At 51.1% G+C, this 21,818-nt stretch overlaps 1 protein-coding gene across 1 annotated transcript; it reads right to left on the bottom strand.

Moving 5' to 3' along the window:
• Nucleotides 1–2,065: 2,065 nt before the first annotated feature.
• Nucleotides 2,066–3,175, bottom strand: LOC121790748. Its single transcript, XM_042188882.1, has one exon. It carries the CDS (start codon nucleotides 3,173–3,175, stop codon nucleotides 2,066–2,068), a length of 1,110 nt encoding a protein of 369 aa, XP_042044816.1.
• Nucleotides 3,176–21,818: the final 18,643 nt, after the last annotated feature.

Below are 21,818 nucleotides of genomic sequence, written 5' to 3'. Positions count from 1 at the left end.
TGCTCGTGGCCGTGATGCTTCGAGGGAGGAAGGCACCCCCAAAGAATTGTCGGATTGCGTCAACTACATCCACACCAACCGTATCCCAGCATGATTGAAAGAAGGTGGCTGTGAAGCCATCCGGTCCTGGGGCACTATCTCCGGAGATGTCAAAAACAGCTTTTTTCACTTGCTCTGCATTTGGCGGGTCCGGGAGAGCGTCCACCTCGGGTGATGGTGGGAGGCGTTGAATCAAGCTCAAGTCCGGATCCAAGAGCGTGAGGGGACCCGGGGCTAAGAGATTTTGGAAGTACTCCACCGCCGAGTTCCTAATCTCCAAGTCATCCGAGAGTTCTCTCCCCCCCCTACATTGATCTTGTGAATGCGCATCCGTGTAACCTCTTCTGTTTTTTTATTTTTATTTTTTAATCAAACACCTTCACGGTGGAGGGTTCGTGGGTCCCTCATCCCTATATTTCAAAACGAAAGAGGATTACAATCATGAAGTACAAAAGGGCCGAACAATCTAAGGCTAGGTGACCAAAACTATTTACAAAACACACTAGGACAATTAAACCACAAGAGTAGGGAGAGGTCGTGCCAAAGCTAGTACGACACCTGCGTACTCTACGGCCCTCGGCGCTTTCACTTCACGTGACTATCCTCGAAGTCAAAGAGGTAACTCGGTCGGGTCCAACAATTGCCGGAACTCACCCATCGCCCCTTAGGCTAATGTAGGGCGTGCCCGACTTTTCAAGATGGATGATTGCACGAAGTAACCTAGGTGCTGAGTCTTCCGCGATGGTCTGGGGAAGTGTGGCTTCAATTCCCAATTGAGCTAGAAGGGCTGCTGCTTTGTTGCCAACGTGGTGGGTGGTGCTAATTCGGCTATTGCTCTCGGCCATCAAATGTCGAATGTTAACCATGAGGTTCCGGACGTTGGCTGGTCCCCATTCGCCTTTGTTAATCAGAGCTGAGGCTTGTCTCGAGCTGGTCTCGACCCATGTCCGATGGCCGCAGCCTGTAGCATGGGAGAGGCCCCGGCAGATCATCTCCAATTCCGCTTCGAGTTTGGACTTCGCGGCCAATGGTGCGAGGAAGGCCGAGACAAGGTTGCCGTGATGATTCCGAAAGATGCCTCCACCACCGGATCGACCTGTCGCCTCGATGTAGGCTCCCTTGACATTAAATTTGATCCATGGGGGATCCGGCGGCTGCCATTTCGTGACCATGACTCTCTGCTCCGGCGGTCTCGGTCTTGGGGGTGCCGCGACTACCTCGGTGTAATTGACACTGACAAAATGTTTCGGTCGAAGCCGTTCCCCTTCCACAAGCGGGATGTGCAACTGAACTTGCCAAATAACACTAAACGCCTTGAACCGAACTCCATTATGTCGGCTATTATTCCTCTCTGCCCAAAGAAACCAAAAGATGATGCAAGGTAGAACCGAGCTAAGTGCGTTTTTGCAGTTTATTTGATCTCTTTGACCATTTTTCCCAATCTCGACGGGATGGTGTCTGCCTCGAGGATGGGCTCGCTGTGGCCCGCGAACCATTCGTCAAAGAATCTCCAGACTCGGATGGCCCCTTGCCCGCTGACAAAAATATGTTGTAATGTTTCGACCCTCGGGTGTGAGATGCAGCAATGACACTTCGAGGCCAAGTTAATGTTCCTCCATTGGAGCTTGGCATCAACCGGGATCCTATTTGAGATTAGTCTCCACATAAATATTGACATGGATGTTGTGAAGCCTTTGTTCCAAATGTCCTCGAGGGCCGGGATGATAGGCCGGCGGGTGCGGTTTGTGTCCATGCCGAGGCAACCGTGTGAAATTACCACGCCGGGATAGGCACCACCTCGGGACATCATTACTCCCCGAGAGAATGGGGACAGTTAAAAATATTCTCGGCGATGTGGGGCGGGATGCCGGATTTGCGTTGGGTCATTGTAATCCGTGCTTGATCCCACTGGCCATCGAGCCAAAAATCTGAGACCCGCGTCATGGGGTTTCCCCTCGTGTCAATACAACTCCTCCCTTAGAGGTTTATCCCCGAGCCACATATCATCCAGAACAATGCTTTGTCGTCACCAATGATCCACCGGATATGGGCCTGGGCCAATGGCCATGCCGAAGCCAATCTCCTCCATGTTGGGCTGCTTCTGCCCGAGACTTCTCCAGTCAAAGGGGACTTTCTTGGTGCAATATTTGCTATATAAGTGGGTGGCCCAAAGAGAATTATGTTCCCTAAACCTCCACCATAGCTTGATATTGAAGGCCTTGAGGACATCTTCAAAGCATCTGATCCCTAGCCCGCCTTCCGCTGTGGGGAGGCAAACTTGCTCCCAACCAATCCAGTGAGTCTTTCTTTCTTTTCCCTTCAACCGATCCCCATAAGAAGCGTGCAATTTGTTGCTCGAGAAGCTTGAGGGCCCCTTTGGTCGGCTAGATGGCTTGAAATACATGGATCGGAATAGCTTCAAGTGTACTCTTGATGAGAGTAAGCCTCCCACCGAATGAGAGGTGGCGGTGGGCCCATCCCGTGATCCGTTTTGAGATTTTTTCTCGGAGGAAAAGGAACATGTCCGTTCGCTTCGCACCTTTATAAATGGGGACTCCAAGATAAGGAGGGGGAACGTACCTCTAGAGAATCCCTCTTCTGTTTCTACAATGGCCGCATGTCCTTCATTGTTCTCCGTGATGAAAAAGTTGCTCTTCGTTAGGTTTATCAACTGACCCGAGACAGCCGTGTAATCATCAAGGTAAGCTTTCAATTGTCCTATGGGTCCGACGGCCGCTTGAGTGAAGATAATGATGTCATCCACGTAAGCAAGGTGACTAACCTCAGTGCTTGCCCGGGTAGATTTGAAAGTCATTTCTTTCCTCCCAAGGATCAAATTGTCGAGGGCTCTAGATAAGTAGTCGGCGGCAATTAACGAACAGGGCCGGTGAGATGGGGTTTCCCTGTCGCAACCCTCTAGTAGACTTAAAGAATCCCGTGAGCGCACCATTAACCAGACCGAGAACCAACAATAGCCTATGCATCTCTCCACCATATTGATCCACGGCTCGGGAAAGCCCATTTGCTTAAGTACTTTGGACAGAAAGGGCCACTGAACCCGGTCGTAGGCTTTCGCCATATCCAGCTTAAGGGCAACATTTGGTGCTGGTTTGCTACGATAGAGCTCATGGAACATTTCTTGTGCAAGGAGGACGTTGTCGTTGAGAAGCCTTCCTTTAACGAAACCACTTTGGTTTGGAGAGAGAACCTTGGTAGGAAGGGGGTGAGCTTAGACGTGAGGATCTTCGTAATAATCTTGTTTGATACGTTACATAGGCTGATCGGCCGGTACTCTGACCACGAAGACGGGTTGAGCGTTTTCGGCAGTAGAACAATCACCGTTGCCGTGATGCTCCGAGGGAGATACGCCCCTTTGAAAAATTGGAGCACCGCGTCGACAACGTCGTGGCCAATGGTGTCCCAGCATTTATGATAAAATGTAGCGGTGAATCCATCCGGCCCCCGGTGCGCTATCCCCCGATATTTCCCACACCGCTTGCTTGACCTCCTCAGCCGTTGGGAGGGAAATCAGACCGCTCCAATCAGTTGTGTTCGGCATTTGTTGGATGAGGCTCAGGTTTGGCTCAATTAGGGGAGGGGTTGTTGGGGGAGCTAAAAGATCCTGGAAGAACAAAGCTGCCGACGCCAATCACTTCGGATTCCTCGGTGAGTACCCTATCCCCCACTTGCACGCTATGTATGCGCAGTCTGGCCCTTTTTTGCTTAACCCAACTTGATAATACTTGGTGTTTCTATCCCCGTCTTTGAGCCACCTCACAGCTGCCTTTTGCCTCCAGAGATCCTCTTCCATTTTTAAGAGGAGGATATATTGTGCTATGTGCTTGTTGATGTTGCTTCGATTGATCGGGGACGGGTCGGCCTCGTAGGCTCCTTGTACCGAAACCACCCTCTCCTCGGCTTCACGAAGGTTTGCATGTAAGGTGCCGAATACCTCCTTATTGCATCTTTTCAGTACCTTCTTAAGCCTTGCTAATTTGACTTGGAAGTTAAGGAGACCCACAGCCTCGGTCGGTTGTGCCCAACTTGATGTCACTACTCCTTTGAACTCCGGGTGTCTGATCCACATGTTTTGGAAACGAAAAGGTTTACCTTGGGGTCGTGGGGTAGAGGTCTCGCACCGCATGAGGACCGGTCCATGGTCGGAGGCAAACCCGCGGCAGATTCGAGACTCTAGATGACTCAAAAACGCTGGTCCACTGCTCGTTGATGAAGACCCTGTCCAATCTCTCAAACAACGCGTTCTTGGCCCATGTGAAGGGGGAACCATCGAACCCTAGGTCCATTAGCCTACATTCCTCAACAACTTCAGCAAAATCCGTCTTTTTCGTTGTCAAGGTGTTGGACACATTGCATACTAACTTAAAGGATAAAGAATCTAGAGAGAGACGCTCCCCCCTTCTCTCTAGCAATTCCCCCACCTTGATCCTTTTCGCCGTCCACCCACTCACACCCACGACCCGCCGTGACTCCCTCACGCCGACCACCACACCTCACCCCCCCACAAACCCGCCGAGACCTTTTCCACGCCGGTCGTGTCACCATCCCTCCTCACTCCACCGTCTCCCCACCTTGGTTCGGCGCTGCGGTCACACCCTCGGCTGGCCATGTCGGACCCCCCCACGAACCCAACCCCGGCCCCACCAGACCCCGAGGAGGCTAGGTCTATCCCGGACCAATTTATGATTTTTCACTCATGCGATGACCCAACACCAAAGGTCTCGGCCAAAGATTTGAAAATGCAAAGCAAGAAGAATAGGATGATGGCTAGGAAAGAGCACGCCGGCACCTCTCACAAAAGGTCATGGCCGGAAAAGGTTCGTACCTTCTCCACTCCCGGAGGACAAACAACTTAGGAAGAAGCTCGACTTTGGAGAAGAGGAGCCCTCCGAGCCCGAGTCATCCGTCCCGAGCCCCGACCTTGATAGCCTTAATCCAAGGGTAAATCTTTTTCCGGCTTGCTCCATGATAGCAAGGAAGCACTTGGCCTAGGAGCCCTTCCTAAAGCCCCCACATCCGAGGATGGGGTCCAAATGGAAGTGGTGGTTCACGGAGAAGCACCGGCGGCGGAGGTGGCGCCACCCTTCGACCATGGACCCGTCATGAGCGAGATGACCGTTGGAGGGGGATGATGTCGGACCCCTAAACGTATCCCAAGAGGATTTGACCATAGCATGTGTGCCAAAAAGTACATTGGGGAGTGAGATAGTCAACTTGCCCGAATTGGGCATGGGAACAAATCACCTTTCGGAAAGTGCTTTTGCCCCTTACCAAAACCGGAAGTCACATGTGGAGCCATGCTCACCCCTACCAATGCAGCAAATGAATACAAAAAAGAGTGATATCCTCCAAATCATTCACCTGGCCGCGGCGGAGATGCTTGATGCGGCGGCGGCGCAGCCCCTCCTCGCCGAACCCTCACCGGCCACGGACTACACGGCGAAGGTCACCCTTCTCCCAGACCGGAGAGACAAAGATATTGAACAATGCGCGCCTCTCATTGAGCATGGCCCTTCCCTTGAAGATTTCCCACCTCTCGAAAAGGGAAGGACCCGGAAAATCCGAGCATCATTCGAAGCCGGCCCGGCGTTAGTGAGTACGGGATGGCCGAGGACCAATGCAATCCGCAACCCCCCTCGAGACACGTCCGCGCCTTCGGCCTCGGACACGCATGCGATGGACCCGACGCCGACCGAGATGGACATAGAAATGCCGCGGCCTCCTTACGCACCCAGGGTCGAGAGGGACTCGTGTGATGATCCGCTAACCGACCCAAACGGTGTAGCTAAATCGAAAGATAAGCCGACACACAACCCTTTAGGAGGCAATACCGAGCCGGGCGTGGGAACCCCACCAAGCCAAAATCCATGGCCGACATGGTGCGGGGGCCATCGGCGGTTGAAGGCCCGCAAGTCTTTGTCCCGGAGAACATCCAAAATATCGGCTTTGCTTCCACGGCAAACGGAGTGCCATCCATTTACTTCTCCGGGTCAGAAATCCAAAGGTTGGCCTCGTCCCTCGGCCATGCTATTGTAGGTAAGTTCTCGCACTCAATCCCGGCTTCCTATCAAATCCAAAAGGCTCTAGACAACATTAAGTTTTTGCCGTGGCTATACTTGGAAATATATTAACGCCAAACATATTCTTGTTCAATTTGAGGACATGACGGACTATGCTCGGCTCCTAAGTGGACCCAAAGGGACACCGGTGTGGTTCATTGATCGGCATCCGATGCGAGTTTTCAAATGGTCTCCGGAATTTGACGCCTATTGTGAATCTCCAATTGCGGCTATATGGTGCAACCTAATTGGACTCCCGATCCACCTATTTGATCAATCGGCCCTCTATGCCATTGGGAAACTCCTTGGTAACCCGATCCAAGTAGATAGAGCGACGGCCAACAAATCAAGACTCTCCTTTGCGCGGCTATGCATTGAGATCGACATTACAAAGCCGCCACCCGACGAGATCATCCTTGACATTTGTGGGCGTCCTTTGGTGCAGCAAGTAAAGTGGGATAAGATCCCGTCCTACTGTGGAGAATGCAAACATGTTGGTCACAAGAGTGAAGTTTGTTACGCTTCCGGGAAGGCGGATCGACCTCCAAAACGAAATTACAACTTAGCAACACCAAAACAACCACAACACGGAGGAATAGGAGCTAAGAAGAACAATACTGATCCGAGGCACACCGATAATAACATGGAATGGAAACAACAAGGGAAACACAAGGGAAAGGAAGGCAACATCCGGATGAACCCGAGAGCCAATATGTACTCGGGGGCGGAGTGGTCGGGGCCGGACTTTTTGGGTGATATGCAAGGTGCCGGGAGTAAGGACATGATCATCATCCATGATGAGCATACCACCTCTTCACCTAAAGGGGTGCTCGCTAAATTCCCCTCTTTTGGAAATGGGCGCGGGGGTACGCCAAGAGGAGCGGATATGGCGCGGCGAGAAGTGAACCCGACTTCGGGGGCTCATGTGCAACCGAAAGGCTTCTTTAAACCCTTCGACCTAGAGAAAACCGAGGCACAAGGGCCATCAAGTCACTTGAGTACTAACCGATATTTCACCCTCATGGCTCAAGAGAACTTCGTGGAAAATGATATGGAAGACGAGGAAAATTGGGATGATACCATCTCCCATAATGAAATCGATGAGGGGGCCAATCCCGCCTTTTGGAGGCCGCGGCATCTCATGGGGAGAAGGACCTTCAAATCATTGAATTCCAAGGAGGGGGGTCAATCCCGCCGGGTACGAACTCCTCTTGTTAATCATGTCGTTAAATTTTCTATTTTGGAACGTTAGGGGAATCGCGAATGCGTCAACCCAAAACGTCCTAAAAAGACTAATTAAATCTCATAATATTTGTTTTCTTGCAATAATGGAGCCGCTTACCTCCCCTAATCCGGACAAATTCTCGAAAGTGTTGGGGCTGTCCTACAAGGGGACGAACACCAATGGGAAAATTTGGATTTTTGTGGAGGAAGGGATGGATTTTGTTGTGATGGATGACACGGACCAACTGCTACATGGGAGGCTCACTTGTCCCCGGATCTCAACCCCTATTATGATCTCGGCCGTGTATGCTAAATGCACGAGAGGAGAGCGGCATGCCCTTTGGGAAAAGATGAGAGATATTGCCCAAGTTTCGGAGGGAATACCGTGGTTCATTGGAGGGGACTTCAACACAATCCTCTCCACTCGAGATAGGACGAGAAGCGACACAAATCGTCAGGCCGAAATGGTGGATTTCGCAGAGGCCATTGAGGATTGCAGACTAATGGACCCAGGCTATGATGGGGCTGAATTCACCTGGGCAAAGAACGGCCTCATGGAAAGGCTGGATAGGGTGTTGATTAGTGAGATGACGCCCCAATTGTTTGATGCAATAAGAGTCACTAACCTACCCCGTATTGCTTCGGACCACGGGCCTCTCCTCGTCAGATGCAGGCTACCTAATGCCCACGGGGGTGGTAGAGCCTTCCGGTTCCAAAACATGTGGGTCCGGCATGAGGGTTTTGGTGAGTTGGTGCAAGAAGATTGGATGGCTCCCACGGAGGGTGTGGGCCTCCTCAATTTGAAGATCAAGCTGGCTAGGATCAAACAAACGCTTAAAAGATGGAACAAGGAGGTTTTTGGGAATATTCACGCCAGCCTCAAAACTTGTGAAGAGAACATTGCGCTGGCTCAATCGGAGTTTGAAGGTGACCCCTCGGCCCGGAATAGAACAGGGGTCAACAAACAAATTGCTGAGTACATCTTTCTCCTTAAGATGGAGGAAGATTTTTGGCGTCAGAAGGCGGCCCTCCGTTGGTTGGAAGAAGGGGATAAAAACACTAGATTTTACCAAAGTTGGGTGAAGCAGAAGAGGATTCGGCTACGTATCCACAAGATTAACGCTAATGGGCGTGAACTTACGGATGACACGGCCATCAAAGAATCGGCGGTTGAGTTCTTTCAAAACCTCCTAGCCCCAAGCTACCCGGAGCTTGTGGATCCGGACCTCAGCCTCTTACATCCACTCCCTCCCTCGGAGCAGTTGGCGGGCCTCCCCAAACCCCCGGATGCGGATGAGGTGAAACGAGCTGTCTTCGATATCTCGGCCAATAGCGCGCCCGGCCCGGATGGCTTCTCGGCATTGTTCTTCCAAGCTTGTTGGGGCATTGTGGGGCCAGACGTGGTGGAAGCGGTTAGGCAATTTTTTGGTGGGGCTTTCCTCCCCCGCAGCTTCACGGCCACGAGTATCGTACTCATCCCCAAGAAGCCTTTACCCGAGACTTGGGGAGACTATAGGCCCATTAGCTTGTGTAACGTGATCAACAAGGTGATTACTAAAGTCCTCACGAGGCGCCTTGCCCCATTCCTTCCAAGTGTTGTTGCACCGAATCAAAGCGGGTTTGTCAAAGGGAGGCTCCTCAATGACAATGTACTCCTTGCACAGGAGATGTTCCATGAGCTCCATAGAAGTACACCAGCCCCTAATGTTGCTATCAAGATTGACATGGCTAAGGCCTATGATAGGGTTCAATGGCCGTTCCTCCTAAAAGTCCTCAAGCAAATGGGCTTCCCCGAACCTTGGGTGGCGCTCATAGAAAGGTGCATCGGGACATGCTGGTTCTCGATCCTTATCAACGGGGCCCCGACGGGCTTTTTCAAATCCACTCGTGGCCTTAGACAAGGGGACCCCATTTCCCCCGCCCTCTTCGTCCTTGCTGCGGACTATCTCTCGAGATCACTCGATAAACTTATCCTCGGAGACAAAGAGATGACATACAAAGCAACCCGAGGCAGCATGGAGATCAGCCAGCTCGCCTATGCGGACGACATCATCATCTTCACGCAAGCGGCCGTAAACCCCCTCCGGAGGCTACGTGCATGTCTTGAGCATTATGCCGAGGTGTCCGGACAACAAATCAACCTCGGCAAGAGCAATTTCTACATCTCCGAGGCGCATGAAGGCTGGTCAAACATAATTCAAAGTGAAGGAGGTTTCTCACGAGGTACGTTCCCCTTCCTTTACCTTGGTGTCCCAATTTACCGGGGGGTGAAGCGCACGGATATGTTCATGTTTCTTCGAGAGAAAATCTCGGCTAGGATATCTGGATGGGCTCACCGACACCTTTCCTTTGGGGGGAGACTAACCTTGATAAAAAGCACACTTGAGGCGATTCCCTTACATATTTTTCAAGCGATCGAGCCAACCGGCGGAGCCCTCAAGCAATTAGATCAACAAGTGGCTCGCTTCTTTTGGGGGTCGAGTAATGAGAAGAAAAGGACGCACTGGATAGGATGGGATCAGGTTTGCCTACCCACGGCCGAAGGGGGCTTGGGCATTCGGAAGATCAAGGAGGTCTTACGTGCCTTTAATATTAAATTATGGTGGAGATTCCGGGAACAAAACTCCCTTTGGGCTACGTACATGATGACTAAATATTGCCTTAAGGCGTCCCCACTCACAGCTAGAGCCTCGGGGAGGTGTAGCCCTACTTGGAAGAGGCTTTTGAAGGCTCGGGCACAAGCGCAACCGTACATTCGTTGGGTGGTGCGAGAAGGTAAGATATCATTTTGGGATGACCTATGGCTAGGAGAGGTTCCTTTGAGGGAACTTTGTCTTGATGATAGGGGAGGCCCTCTTGTCCATGTTGCTGATTACATTATCAATGGATCTTGGAATGAAGCCAAGCTGCGGATTCTACAAGCGCAAGCCGGCCTTACACAACACATCGTCCGGAAGATCCTTGACACGCCAATCATCCCGGAGGGGCCGGATGTGCCGAGATGGAGGCTTTCACACAATGGGGAGTTCTCTCTAGCATCAACTTGGGAGACCATCCGAACTCAAAGACCTATCATCCAAGGCCTTGATGACTTATGGAAAGCAGGCCTCACGTCTTCTATTGCTATCTTCATTTGGAGACTCCTATCCAACCGAATACCGGTGGATACGAAGCTACAGTGGAGAAGAATGGAAATGGCATCTAAGTGCCAATGCTGCCCTCATAGACCGGGCATCGAATCACTGCAGCATCTCTTCATCCAAGGGGATGGCGCCCGAGGTGTGTGGAGGGAGTTTGACTCCTGGTTCGAGGGATCTTCACCACCTCTCCGGATTAATGACACCATCCCAGAGAGGCTCGAAATTTGGGCACGGAGAGTCCAACAACCCGGTAAGAAACACCTCAGCCGGGCGATGCCGTACCTTATTCTTTGGTTCATTTGGGCTGAGCGAAACAGGAGTCGTCATCAATCGGTGCAATTTAAGCCTTTCAATGTGGTATGGCAAGTGCAAATGTTCCTTAGAAATAGCTTGGCCAATGGATCCTACAAACCGAAGCATTGGAAAGGAGTCCGCCTCAAGATCAACGTCCCGAGTCAGGCCGAGCCACGAAGGACCAGGCCCCTCGCGATGGTGGTCAAATGGAACCCGCCGGATGAACCGTGGATCAAACTCAACACTGACGGAGCATACATGGAGGCAACGGATAAAGCCGGGAGGGGAGGTCTTGTTCGTGACCACGAGGGCAACATGCTTGCAGCCTTTACCTCCCCACTCGAGGCTCACTCAGCCCTCGAAGCGGAGCTTCTGGCCATCCAATTCGGGTTGACGCTCGCCGCAGAATTCAGAAGGCCTATTTGGGTTGAGTCGGATGCACAACAAGCGGTTAAGCTCCTAAATGGCACGCACTGGGGACCGGCCCATATTAGTCGGGTGATGGCACGACTAGCAATCCTCAAGCGCCAACAAGACACCCGTATCACCTTCATCCACCGGGAAGGGAATAGAGCAGGAGATCTCCTCGCCAAAATGGGATTAGAAAGAAATGACTACTGGCGTATGAATGCTCTCACGGCACCAAGGCACCTCACAGCGATGATTAGGATGGATGCAATGGGTATCCCGAACATTCGGGTCCATAATGAAGAGGAAGAATAGGCTCGAGTTTTGGTGGAAAGGGATATAGTCTTTCTTTTGTTGATTGTATTTTACCTTTTGAAAGGGAGTATGATGTGGTCCGGGCTTGTGGAACCGGACCGCATACTACTCCTAATTTTCGTGTAGGCACACCACTTTCGGGTGTGGCCACGTTTTGTATTCAACCACTTTTGAAATATAGGGATGAGGGACCCACGAACCCTCCACCGTGAAGGTGTTTGATTAAAAAAAAAAAAAAAAAAAAAAAAAAGAGCGTGCCATGGCTCAGCGAATGTGTGTCGGGCCCCAGTTTGTACCATTGAGTAACTTAATAGCTTGTTCAGCATCCGACTCAATCCAGATGGCCTGTTTAAATTCCTTGGCCAAGGTCAGTCCATGAAACAAGGCCATGAGCTCGGCTTCCAAGGCCGAGTAAGCGTCGAGGGGGATTGCGAAAGCTGCGAGCATCCTTCCGGAGTAGTCACGGACGACACCCCCCTCCTGCCTTATCTGTTACCACCATGTACGCCCCGTGCGTATTGAGTTTGATTCACGGCCGTTCCGGGGGGGTGCCACTTGACCAGCATGACTAGCGGTCTCGGTCTCCTTGTCTCGGTTTGGTTCGGAATACTCATTCTGATCTTCACCCCCTTCCAATGCTTTGGCTTGATCTTTCCATTGGCCATGCTGTTGTGGATGAACATTTGAACTTGCCACACCACATTGAAGGGTTTGAATTGAACTTGCTCATGTCGGCTCCTATTTCGCTCTGCCCAAATGAACCACAATATTTGGTATGGCGTGACTCTGCAAAGGTGTTTCTTGTCTTGTTGTTGGATCCTCCGTGACCACACTTCGATCATGTCCGGGATTGTGTCGTTTATTCGGAGGGGTGGGGCCGTCAAATTCTCTCCACACACTAGATGCTCCCCAACCTTGGATGAATAAGTGTTAGAGCGATTCGGTGTTAGGTCTGTGGGGGCAGCATTGGCATTTTGATGCCATCTTAATTTTCCTCCATTGGAGCTTGGTATCGACCGGGATTCGGTTCGACAGTAGGCGACAGTTGAAGACTGCAATAGAATTGATGAGGCCGACCTTCCAAATATCACCCAGCCCCTGCATAATCGGTCTTTGTGACCGTATAGTCTCCCATGTCGTGGCCAACAAAAATTCTCTGAGCCAGGAAAAGGGTCCATCTCGAGATGTCCGGCTCCCCCGAGACGATTGGTGTGTCAAGGATTTGTGAGATAGCCTATTGCGGGAGTCCGGCCTGGTCCTAGAGATGCTGAAGTTTGGGCTCATCCCATGCCCCTTCCCTGATGAGGTCCGAGACCATGGTTAAGGGTGCGCCCCTATCAAATGATTAAATCAAAAAATGGTAAGTTAGAGAGAGACGCTCTCCCTTCTCTCTAGAATCCCCCACCACGTGTTGAGTTCCCACATCGCCGCCTACCCCCATTCTCAGTCGGCTCACCACCGTCGACGGTCCCCCTCACGCCCCCGCTCCACCAGCCACCCACCACCCTCCCGACCTCGGATTCTCACCAACCAACCCACTCCATTGGCTAAGGCACGAACAAAGCTCCGGAGCGGCTGGTGACTCGACTCGCTCTCTCGATCATGCCGGAGCTCCCGCCGGATCCCCCCCCGGAGTCCGAAGAACCGCGCACCATCTCGGACCAGCTAATGGTCCTCCGGTCGGCCGAGGACCCTCTCTCGGACCAGCCAATGACTTTCACGTCGGAGGAGTCTTCCGCCATAATTTCTCCCTGTAAGAAAATGGCGAGGAAAACTTTGAAAATGAAGGTGAAGGCACGGAAAAGTACACCAGCCCCTCCCACCAAAGGCACTGGTCGGAAAAGGTTCGTACCCTCACCGATGCCGGAGGACAAGCAACTTAGGAAGAAGATTGATTTCGGGGCCGAAGGGAGCTCGCCGGTCGGAAGTCCAAAATGCAAAGGCCCCATCTTCCCGACGTCGATGGAGCCCTCCCCTAATCCCAACGGTGAAGATGAAGCTAAGATTAATGAAGAACTTGCCGGCGCCGGAACTGTTGGCAACGCTTCGGCCGATGACCTTGCGGCCGGCGCAAACGCGGGGACCGGTGACGGAGGAGAGCACAACCCCCCACATGATGGCTGCTTGGAGAGAGATGGCTCTAGCATGGGTCAAAAGGCCTTGGTGGACGCGCTAGTCAACTTGCCCGAAATGGGCACAACAACAAAATCACTTTCCGAAAGTTCCTTGACGCCTTGCCACTTCGGAACACCACGTGATGCTGGCCCCAATGCATCCGTTGAGCCCCCAAAACAACAAAAATCTAGCTCCTTTCTGCAGCAACCCAACCTTCCCGAATTGGCTTGGAGACCAAAACCTCCTTCCGAAAGTGCGCTAACTCCTTTCCGTTCCAAGAGCTCACGTGAGATGATTGTCGTGGAGGCCCCAACGCAACCAAAAAAGGCCGAAATCATCCACTTAGCCGCCTTGGACTCGGCGGAGATGCTAGACACATTGGTTGCGCAACCTCTCATTACGGCCGGTCACAAACCACCAGAGTTCCCCCTAAACTCTTCGGGATGCATGCAAAGTGTCACACACACACCTCGGGATGGGAATGGACCCTCTCTTGAGGACTTCCCCCCTCTCGAACGAGGACGAACTAGCAAGCTCCGAGCTACGTTTGAGGCTAGTTCGGAACATTACAGTGCGGAGCTCGGCCAGCCGCGACCGAAGTCGAACCCTAACGACTACCGGGAAAAGCCTTTTATCGAGACGACGAACAAGGCCACGCCTAGTACCGAGATGGTTGCAGTGACAAGAGACACACCAACATCCAACGATACGCCTATGGATGATGCCGAACAGATCCTCACCGAGAAGGAAAAAGCCGAGAAGATCCACACCGAGAAAGAAAAAGCCGAAAAGCCGAGAATGGAAAAGCCGAGAAGGGCACACAACGGCAACGTAGGTGCCGAGAAGATCCACACCGAGAACGGAGAAGCCGAACTCAACAATCCGAAGAGAAATGGAAATACACCTAAGTCCACGGCGGATGCCGCAACACGAGGGCCGAATGTAGTTAATCAATTGGGGGGGTAGAAGCTACCCCGGGGTCCTCGCCGTGGCCGAAATCGATGGCGGACTTGCTTATGGGTACCCCGTCGGGCTCGGCGAGTAACACTCTACAAGGCCGGGGTGAAGGCGCCTCATGCCACCCCGGTCGGCCGAAAACGATGGCGGACATGCTTAAAGGCTCGACTGACCCTACCGGCCCTCAAGCCTTTGAGCCGGATAAGCTCCAGAACATTGGATTTGCTTCAGTGTCCGACGGCATCCCGGCCATCTACTTCTCCGGAGCGGAAACTCAAAAGCTTGCTGAGAGCATGGGACACGCCATTGTGGGTAAGTTCTCTCACTCTATCCCTACGGGACTGCAAATCCAAAAGACCCTCGATAATATTAAACTTCGATGTGGATTTAGTTGGAAGTACATCAATGCTAAACATATTCTCATTCAATGCGAGGACTTGGCGGACTATGCCCGAATCCTTGGAGGCCCAAGGGGTACGCCCGTTTGGCTCATTGACCGACACCCGATGAGGGTCTTCAAATGGTCCCCGGACTTTGATGCTTACTGCGAGTCCCCTATTGCGGCAATTTGGTGCAACCTAATTGGCCTCCCCATTCATCTTTTCGACCAATCCGCCTTATTCGCCATCGGCAAGCTTCTCGGCAATCCAATACAAATTGATCGAGCCACGGCAAACAAGACTCGGCTTTCATTTGCCCGAATTTGCGTCGAGATAGACATCACAAAACCACCTACCGAAGAGATAATCCTCGACCTTGGTGGGCGAGAAACGGTGCAGCGAGTCCGATGGGACAAGATACCATCATATTGCCAAGAATGCAAACATGTCGGCCATGCAAGTGAGGTGTGCTATGCGACGGGCAAGAAGGAACGGCCGCCAAAGAGAAACTACCACAACGGCCCGCCAAAACAGCCACAACCCGAGAGACAGACCGAGAAGGGGAAGCAAGATATGGGGAAGAATGCCTCCAGCTCCAATGAATGGAAACATCAGGGGAAGAAGCAAGGCAAGGCCGGTGATCGACCAAACAATAACAAAACAAATGGGGAGGATACCGGTGGTACTTCCTGGGAGGGACCGAACTCCAAGGGTGACTCTACTTTTGGGAGCGGACCGAGCTCCGGAACTCAAAATGCCGGGCTCATTGTCGGGATCGAGATTGGGAAGTCCCCACCGAACCGGGGGAATCCATTGCATCCCACCACCGAACCACCAACACCATGTGGGAACATGGACGTGGAGTGGGGCTCCCCCAATGCTAGGAGCTTGGTCTCACCAGTTCGGCGAGGGAATCCGAGAGGAGGCGCGCGTCATGCTTTGACAAGGGGGCGTGGGTTCTTCTCGGCAAAGAACCACATGAGCACTAACCAATATTATTCTCTCATGGAGAACGGAGAATTTGATGTTGAGAATTGTGGGGATGCGGACGAAGACCCCATGGAATTGCACGTGGGGGCCGAGAAGTTAGGAGGCAACAGTTCGGCCGAGGACGCCGAGGAGGTCGCTCCGAACAAAGAGCAACACCGCACTGACTATCAAGGAGGGCCTTCAACCTCTTTGGGTACGCACCCTTCTTGTTAATAATGTCGTACAATCTCATGTTTTGGAACGTGAGGGGGATCGCGAATGCGCCCACTCAAAACGTTCTGAAAAGACTTATTGATTGTCATAATGTTTTATTTCTTGCAATAATGGAACCGCTCACACAACCGGACCCGGACCGTTTCTCTAAGGCCTTGGGGCTGTCCTTCATTGGTTCGAACACGAACGGGAAGATTTGGATGTTTGCGGAAGAGGGGTCCACTTTTGATATTGAGGTTGACTCGGAACAAATTCTTCACGGGTACCTCAAATCCCACCGCCTTGCTAGGCCGGTGGCCATCTCAGCCGTGTACGCCAAATGTACAAGGGCTGAAAGACATCACTTATGGGACAAGATGAGAGAGATTGCCGGACCTCTTGAGGGAACACCTTGGATCATCGGTGGCGATTTCAACACCATTCTATCTCACCAAGACAGAGTCGGAAGTGATACCAACCGGCAAGCCGAGATGGTAGATTTTGCGGAGGCAACGGAAGATTGTAGGCTGCTTGACCCTGGTTTTGATGGAGCGGCATTCACTTGGGCCAAGAATGGCCTTTTTGAAAGGTTGGATAGAGTGCTTGTCAGCGAGGATTGGACTAAGACCTTCGAGGCTACTCGGGTTACGAATCTCCCCCGGATTGCCTCGGACCATGGACCAATTCTTGTCAGGTGCACGAAGATGAACACATCCGCTGGAGCCAAGGCTTTCAGGTTCCAGAACATGTGGATCCGACATGAAGGATTCATGGCCGTAGTGCAAAAAGCATGGGAGGAGCCCACGGGGGCGGGTGGAATCCTAAACATTCAAATCAAGCAGGCCAGAGTTAAAAAGGCCCTTAAGGAGTGGAACAAAGAGGTGTTTGGGAACATCCATGCTAATATAAAAGAAAAGGAGGAAGAAATTGCTCTGGCCCAATCTTGTTTCGAAGCAAGGCCGACTCCGGATCACAGGACAGCGTTCAACAAACACATTGCCGAGTACATCCTTCTGCTGAGAATGGAAGAAGATTTTTGGCGACAGAAGGCAGCTTTGAGGTGGCTTGCCGAGGGAGACAAAAATACCCGGTTCTACCAAAGCTGGGTGAAACAAAAGAGGGTTCGTCTCCGCATCCATTCAATTCGTGCCAATGGGCAGGAGCTCACCGAGGAAGCCGAGATTAAAAAGTCCGCAGTGGAGTTCTTCCAACAACTCCTTGCCCCCAACAATCCGACACTTGAAGACCCAGACCTCGACCTAATCCAGCAGGTCCACTCAGCCGAGCAGTTCGTTGACATCGCAGATGCTCCAAGTGCGGACGAGGTCAGGAGTGCCACCTTTTGCATTTCCGGAGATAGTGCACCCGGACCCGACGGCTTCTCGGCCACCTTCTATCAAGCCTGCTGGCCCATTGTGGGGCCGGAGATAGTGGAAGCAATCAGACAGTTCTTCAGAGGGGCCTTCCTGCCAAGGAGCATCACGGCCACAAGCATAGTCCTTATCCCAAAGAAGGCATCGCCGGAGTCATGGACCGACTACCGACCCATTAGTCTCTGCAATGTTCTAAACAAGATCATTACCAAGGTACTCACCTCTCGACTCTCTCCTTTCCTCCCACAGGTCATCTCCCCAAACCAAAGTGGATTTGTCAAAGGTCGGCTCCTTAACGACAACGCACTTCTGGCTCAAGAGATGTTCCATGAGCTTGCTAGATGCTCCCCAGCGCCTAATGTGGCAGTAAAGATTGACATGGCTAAAGCCTATGATAGGGTCCAATGGCCATTCCTCTTCAAAGTTTTACGCCGTATGGGTTTCCCGGATTCATGGATTTCACTTATGGAGAGGTGTATTGGGTATTGCTGGTTCTCGGTCCTTGTTAACGGGGCACCCTCGGGCTTCTTTAGATCAACTCGAGGACTTCGGCAAGGAGACCCGATCTCCCCCGCTCTGTTCGTAATCGCTGCGGACTACCTGTCCCGAGCATTAGATAAGCTCATCCTCGGCCAAAAGGACATGACGTTCAAAGCCTCCCGGAGATGCATGGAGATCAGCCATCTAGCCTATGCGGACGACATTATCATCTTCACTCAAGCGGCGGCAAATCCTATGCGCCGGCTAAGAGCCTGTCTCGAAAAATATGAAAGAGTCTCCGGCCAACAAGTCAGCCTCGCCAAGAGTAATTTCTATATTGCCGAGGCCCATGAGCATTGGGCAAACTCGATCCAGGCGGAAGGAGGCTTCTCTAGAGGGGCCTTTCCTTTTCTCTATCTCGGAGTCCCTATCTATCGTGGTGCCAAACGCACGGACATGTTCCTATTTCTACGGGAAAAGATTGCAAGAAGGATCTCAGGATGGGCACACCGTCACCTATCCTTTGGAGGAAGGCTTACGTTGATTAAGAGCACTCTTGAAGCGATCCCCTTGCACATCTTTCAAGCCGTCGAGCCCACGGCCGGTACCCTCAAGGAACTTGATCAACTAATGGCCCGATTCTTTTGGGGGTCTACGAATGAAAAGAAGCGGACCCATTGGATTGGATGGGAACAAATGTGCCGGCCCACTGATGAAGGAGGCCTTGGGATCCGAAAAACTATGGAGGTCCTCCGCGCCTTCAATATCAAACTTTGGTGGCGCTTTCGGGAGCAAAACTCCCTTTGGGCAAGATACATGATGGCAAAATATTGCTCCAACTCCACACCGCTCACCTTGAGATTGCCGAGCAGGAGTAGCTCTACGTGGAGAAGGCTCTCAAGAGCATGGCCCCTCGCGCAACCGCACATAAGATGGCTAGTGGGACAAGGGGACATCTACTTCTGGGATGACATTTGGCTTGGCGATAGCCCTCTGAGGGATCTTAGTCTTGATGATAGGGGAAGACCAACCACCCGGGTCTCGGAGTTCATTACAAATGGTGGTTGGGATGTGCCCAAGCTTCAACTCCTTCACAATCAGGCCGGCCTTCCTCAGCATGTTATCGATGGCATCATTAATACACCGATCCTCCATGACGAACAGGATATCCTGAGGTGGAACCTCTCTAAGCATGGGGAATTCACGGTGGCTTCGACATGGGACACACTTCGAGGACGAAACCCGATCATCCATGGTTTGGGGGATGTTTGGAAGGTAGGCCTCACCAACTCAATAGCCATCTTTATCTGGAGGCTTCTCTCCAATCGGGTGCCGGTTGACACGAAACTTCAGTGGCGGGAGATTGAGCTAGCCTCTAAGTGCCAATGCTGCCCCCACAGACCGAACACTGAGTCACTCCAACACCTCTTCATCCAGGGATATGGAGCTCGCAGAGTATGGAGTGAGTTCGACGGCTGGTTCACAGGGCCGTTCCCCCGCATCCATATCAATGACACAATCCCTACGAGAATCGAAGTGTGGGCGCGAAGGTGCCAACAGCCGAACAAGAAACATCTTAGCCGAGCTACTCCATACCTCATCCTTTGGTTTATCTGGTCGGAGAGAAACAGGAGCCGCCACCAAGGCACACAGTTTAAACCACAAAACGTGGTATGGCAGGTCCACGTGTTCATTCGAAATGCTATGTCTAATGGAAGCTTGAAGCCGAAACATTGGAAGGGAGTTAAACTTGGAGTCAATATTCCCCAACAAGCGGCGGCAATCAGGGCGCTACCCCTAGCCATGGCAATCAAATGGAACCCCCCCGGATCAGCCGTGGATAAAGCTCAACACGGATGGCTCCTACAATGAAGCGAACGGCAGAACAGGGGCTGGAGGGATTATTCGAGACCACTCGGGTAAGATGCTCGCCGCCGTCAGCACACCCCTTGAAGCCCACTCGGCTTTAGAAGCGGAGCTGTTGGCCATGATTCACGGGCTAAATATAGCCAAGGAATTCGGCCTACCAATCTGGATTGAGTCAGATGCAGAGCAAGCAATCAAATTGGTCAATGGGACAGGATGGGGCCCGGCACTAGCTCGGCAAGCGGTGGCGCAACTAACCATTCTCAAACGCCATCTCAATTTCCGAGCCACCTTCATACACAGGGAGGGGAACAAAGCGGCGGACTTCCTTGCGAAAATGGGGCTAGTCCAAGACAGTGGCCTACGAATGCACTACAACTCAGCACCGAGAGAACTGTTGGACTTGGTTAGATTGGACGAGATGGGAGTGTCGCACATCCGAAACCTAGACGGGGACGGGCATCAAAGTTGATCATGAGACGATGGGAGACACTAGTGACTAGCTTTTTGGTTAATTGTATTTTGGAAAGGAGTATGATGAGGTCCGAACTTTGTGGGATCGGACCGCATACTACTCTTGAATTTGTTACGGCACACCACTTTTGGGTGTGGCCACGCCTTGTAATTATCACTTTTGGAAATATAGGGATGAGGGACCCACGAACCCTCCACCGTAGAGGTGTTTGAAAAAAAAAAAAAAAAAAAAAAAAAAAAAAAAGGGTGCGCCCCTATCATCAAAACTGATTTCCCTTAGGACGGAATTGCCGAGCCAAATGTCATCCCAAAAATATATTTCTCCCTGTCCAACCACCCATCTAATGTGCGGGTTTGCTTGACTTCGCACTTTCAAAAGCCTCTTCCACGTCGGGTTGTTCCTCCCCGATGGTGACGCCGCAAGGGGGGGGCTTGTTGCAGTATTTAGCCTTCATGTACTTTGCCCAAAGGGAGTTTTGCTCCCGGAATCGCCACCATAATTTGAATATTACGAGCAGCCACTATAGAAGTAATATTGACCTACCCATCCAAATCCGAAATTATAAATAATCCAGGTTTCCATTTTATTTATTATTTATTTCCCGCGCTTAAGATATAAATATCCATTAATTAATTAAAGTCTGCTATGGACTTAATTAATTAACATCTTATTAATTCCAAGAGTGGACTTAGCAAGAAACACTTATATATTATTTATGGAATAATTAAATTCCAACTGACCAATTTCCGAATAATAAAACCTTGTTCAAGCTCATTAACAAACGAGACTCACCTCGCGCACGATTCAACATAATAGCAATCCTAGCACCGCTAGATATTAATCACCACTACCCAATATATCAGGATTATTGGGTTGCGAAAAACCGTACCTTTTGATAAGTCAAAGTAGTGCATAATCAATATCGTATGCTCAATGCTAACGTATGTAGATTAAGAAATAGTATTTTATCAAGACCTAGTCTTTCAGTAGATAGCATAAAGACACGTTTTGCTGTTAGATCCCTTTAGTACTATACCACACCAACGTGATCTTATTTCAATAAGGCTTAGAAATAATCGGACTGACATGCAACCTTTCGCGATAGGTAGCCAAAGCCTATCTAGGTTGTGAAATTCTTCTTTTTCTTTTGCAAAGCATTGCATATAACCGACTGTAGTTACCTTAAAGTGGACGACTCCCACAACCAGTCTACTAAGCAAAAGACTTAGGCTTTGTTTACTTCTTATGCATTTAAATGTTTATAAAACATCTTATAAACGCACAAGTAAACACAATGTAATAATATACTGATTCTATTCGTGCAAACTGCTCGAATAATACTGAATCGGGTTAAAAGTGGATTGTAGAGTTTTTCCGTATACAAGCAAGATTCTATTCGCTCGAACTTGCGCGAACTTGCTCGAAATATGCTTTTCAGTATACTAAACCTAACAATCTCCCACTTATACTCAAAACATGTTTTCGAGTATACC

The sequence above is a fragment of the Salvia splendens genome, unplaced genomic scaffold (genome assembly GCF_004379255.2).
Source record: "Salvia splendens isolate huo1 unplaced genomic scaffold, SspV2 ctg610, whole genome shotgun sequence".
Classification (NCBI taxonomy): Eukaryota; Viridiplantae; Streptophyta; class Magnoliopsida; order Lamiales; family Lamiaceae; genus Salvia; species Salvia splendens.
Note: the sequence above shows the minus strand (reverse complement) of the source record. Positions and strands in the feature narration are given on the sequence as shown.

Excerpts from the sequence above, each read along its gene's own strand:
- LOC121790748 (XM_042188882.1), bottom strand. The coding sequence starts at position 3,175 with ATGTTCCATGAGCTCTATCGTAGCAAACCAGCACCAAATGTTGCCCTT.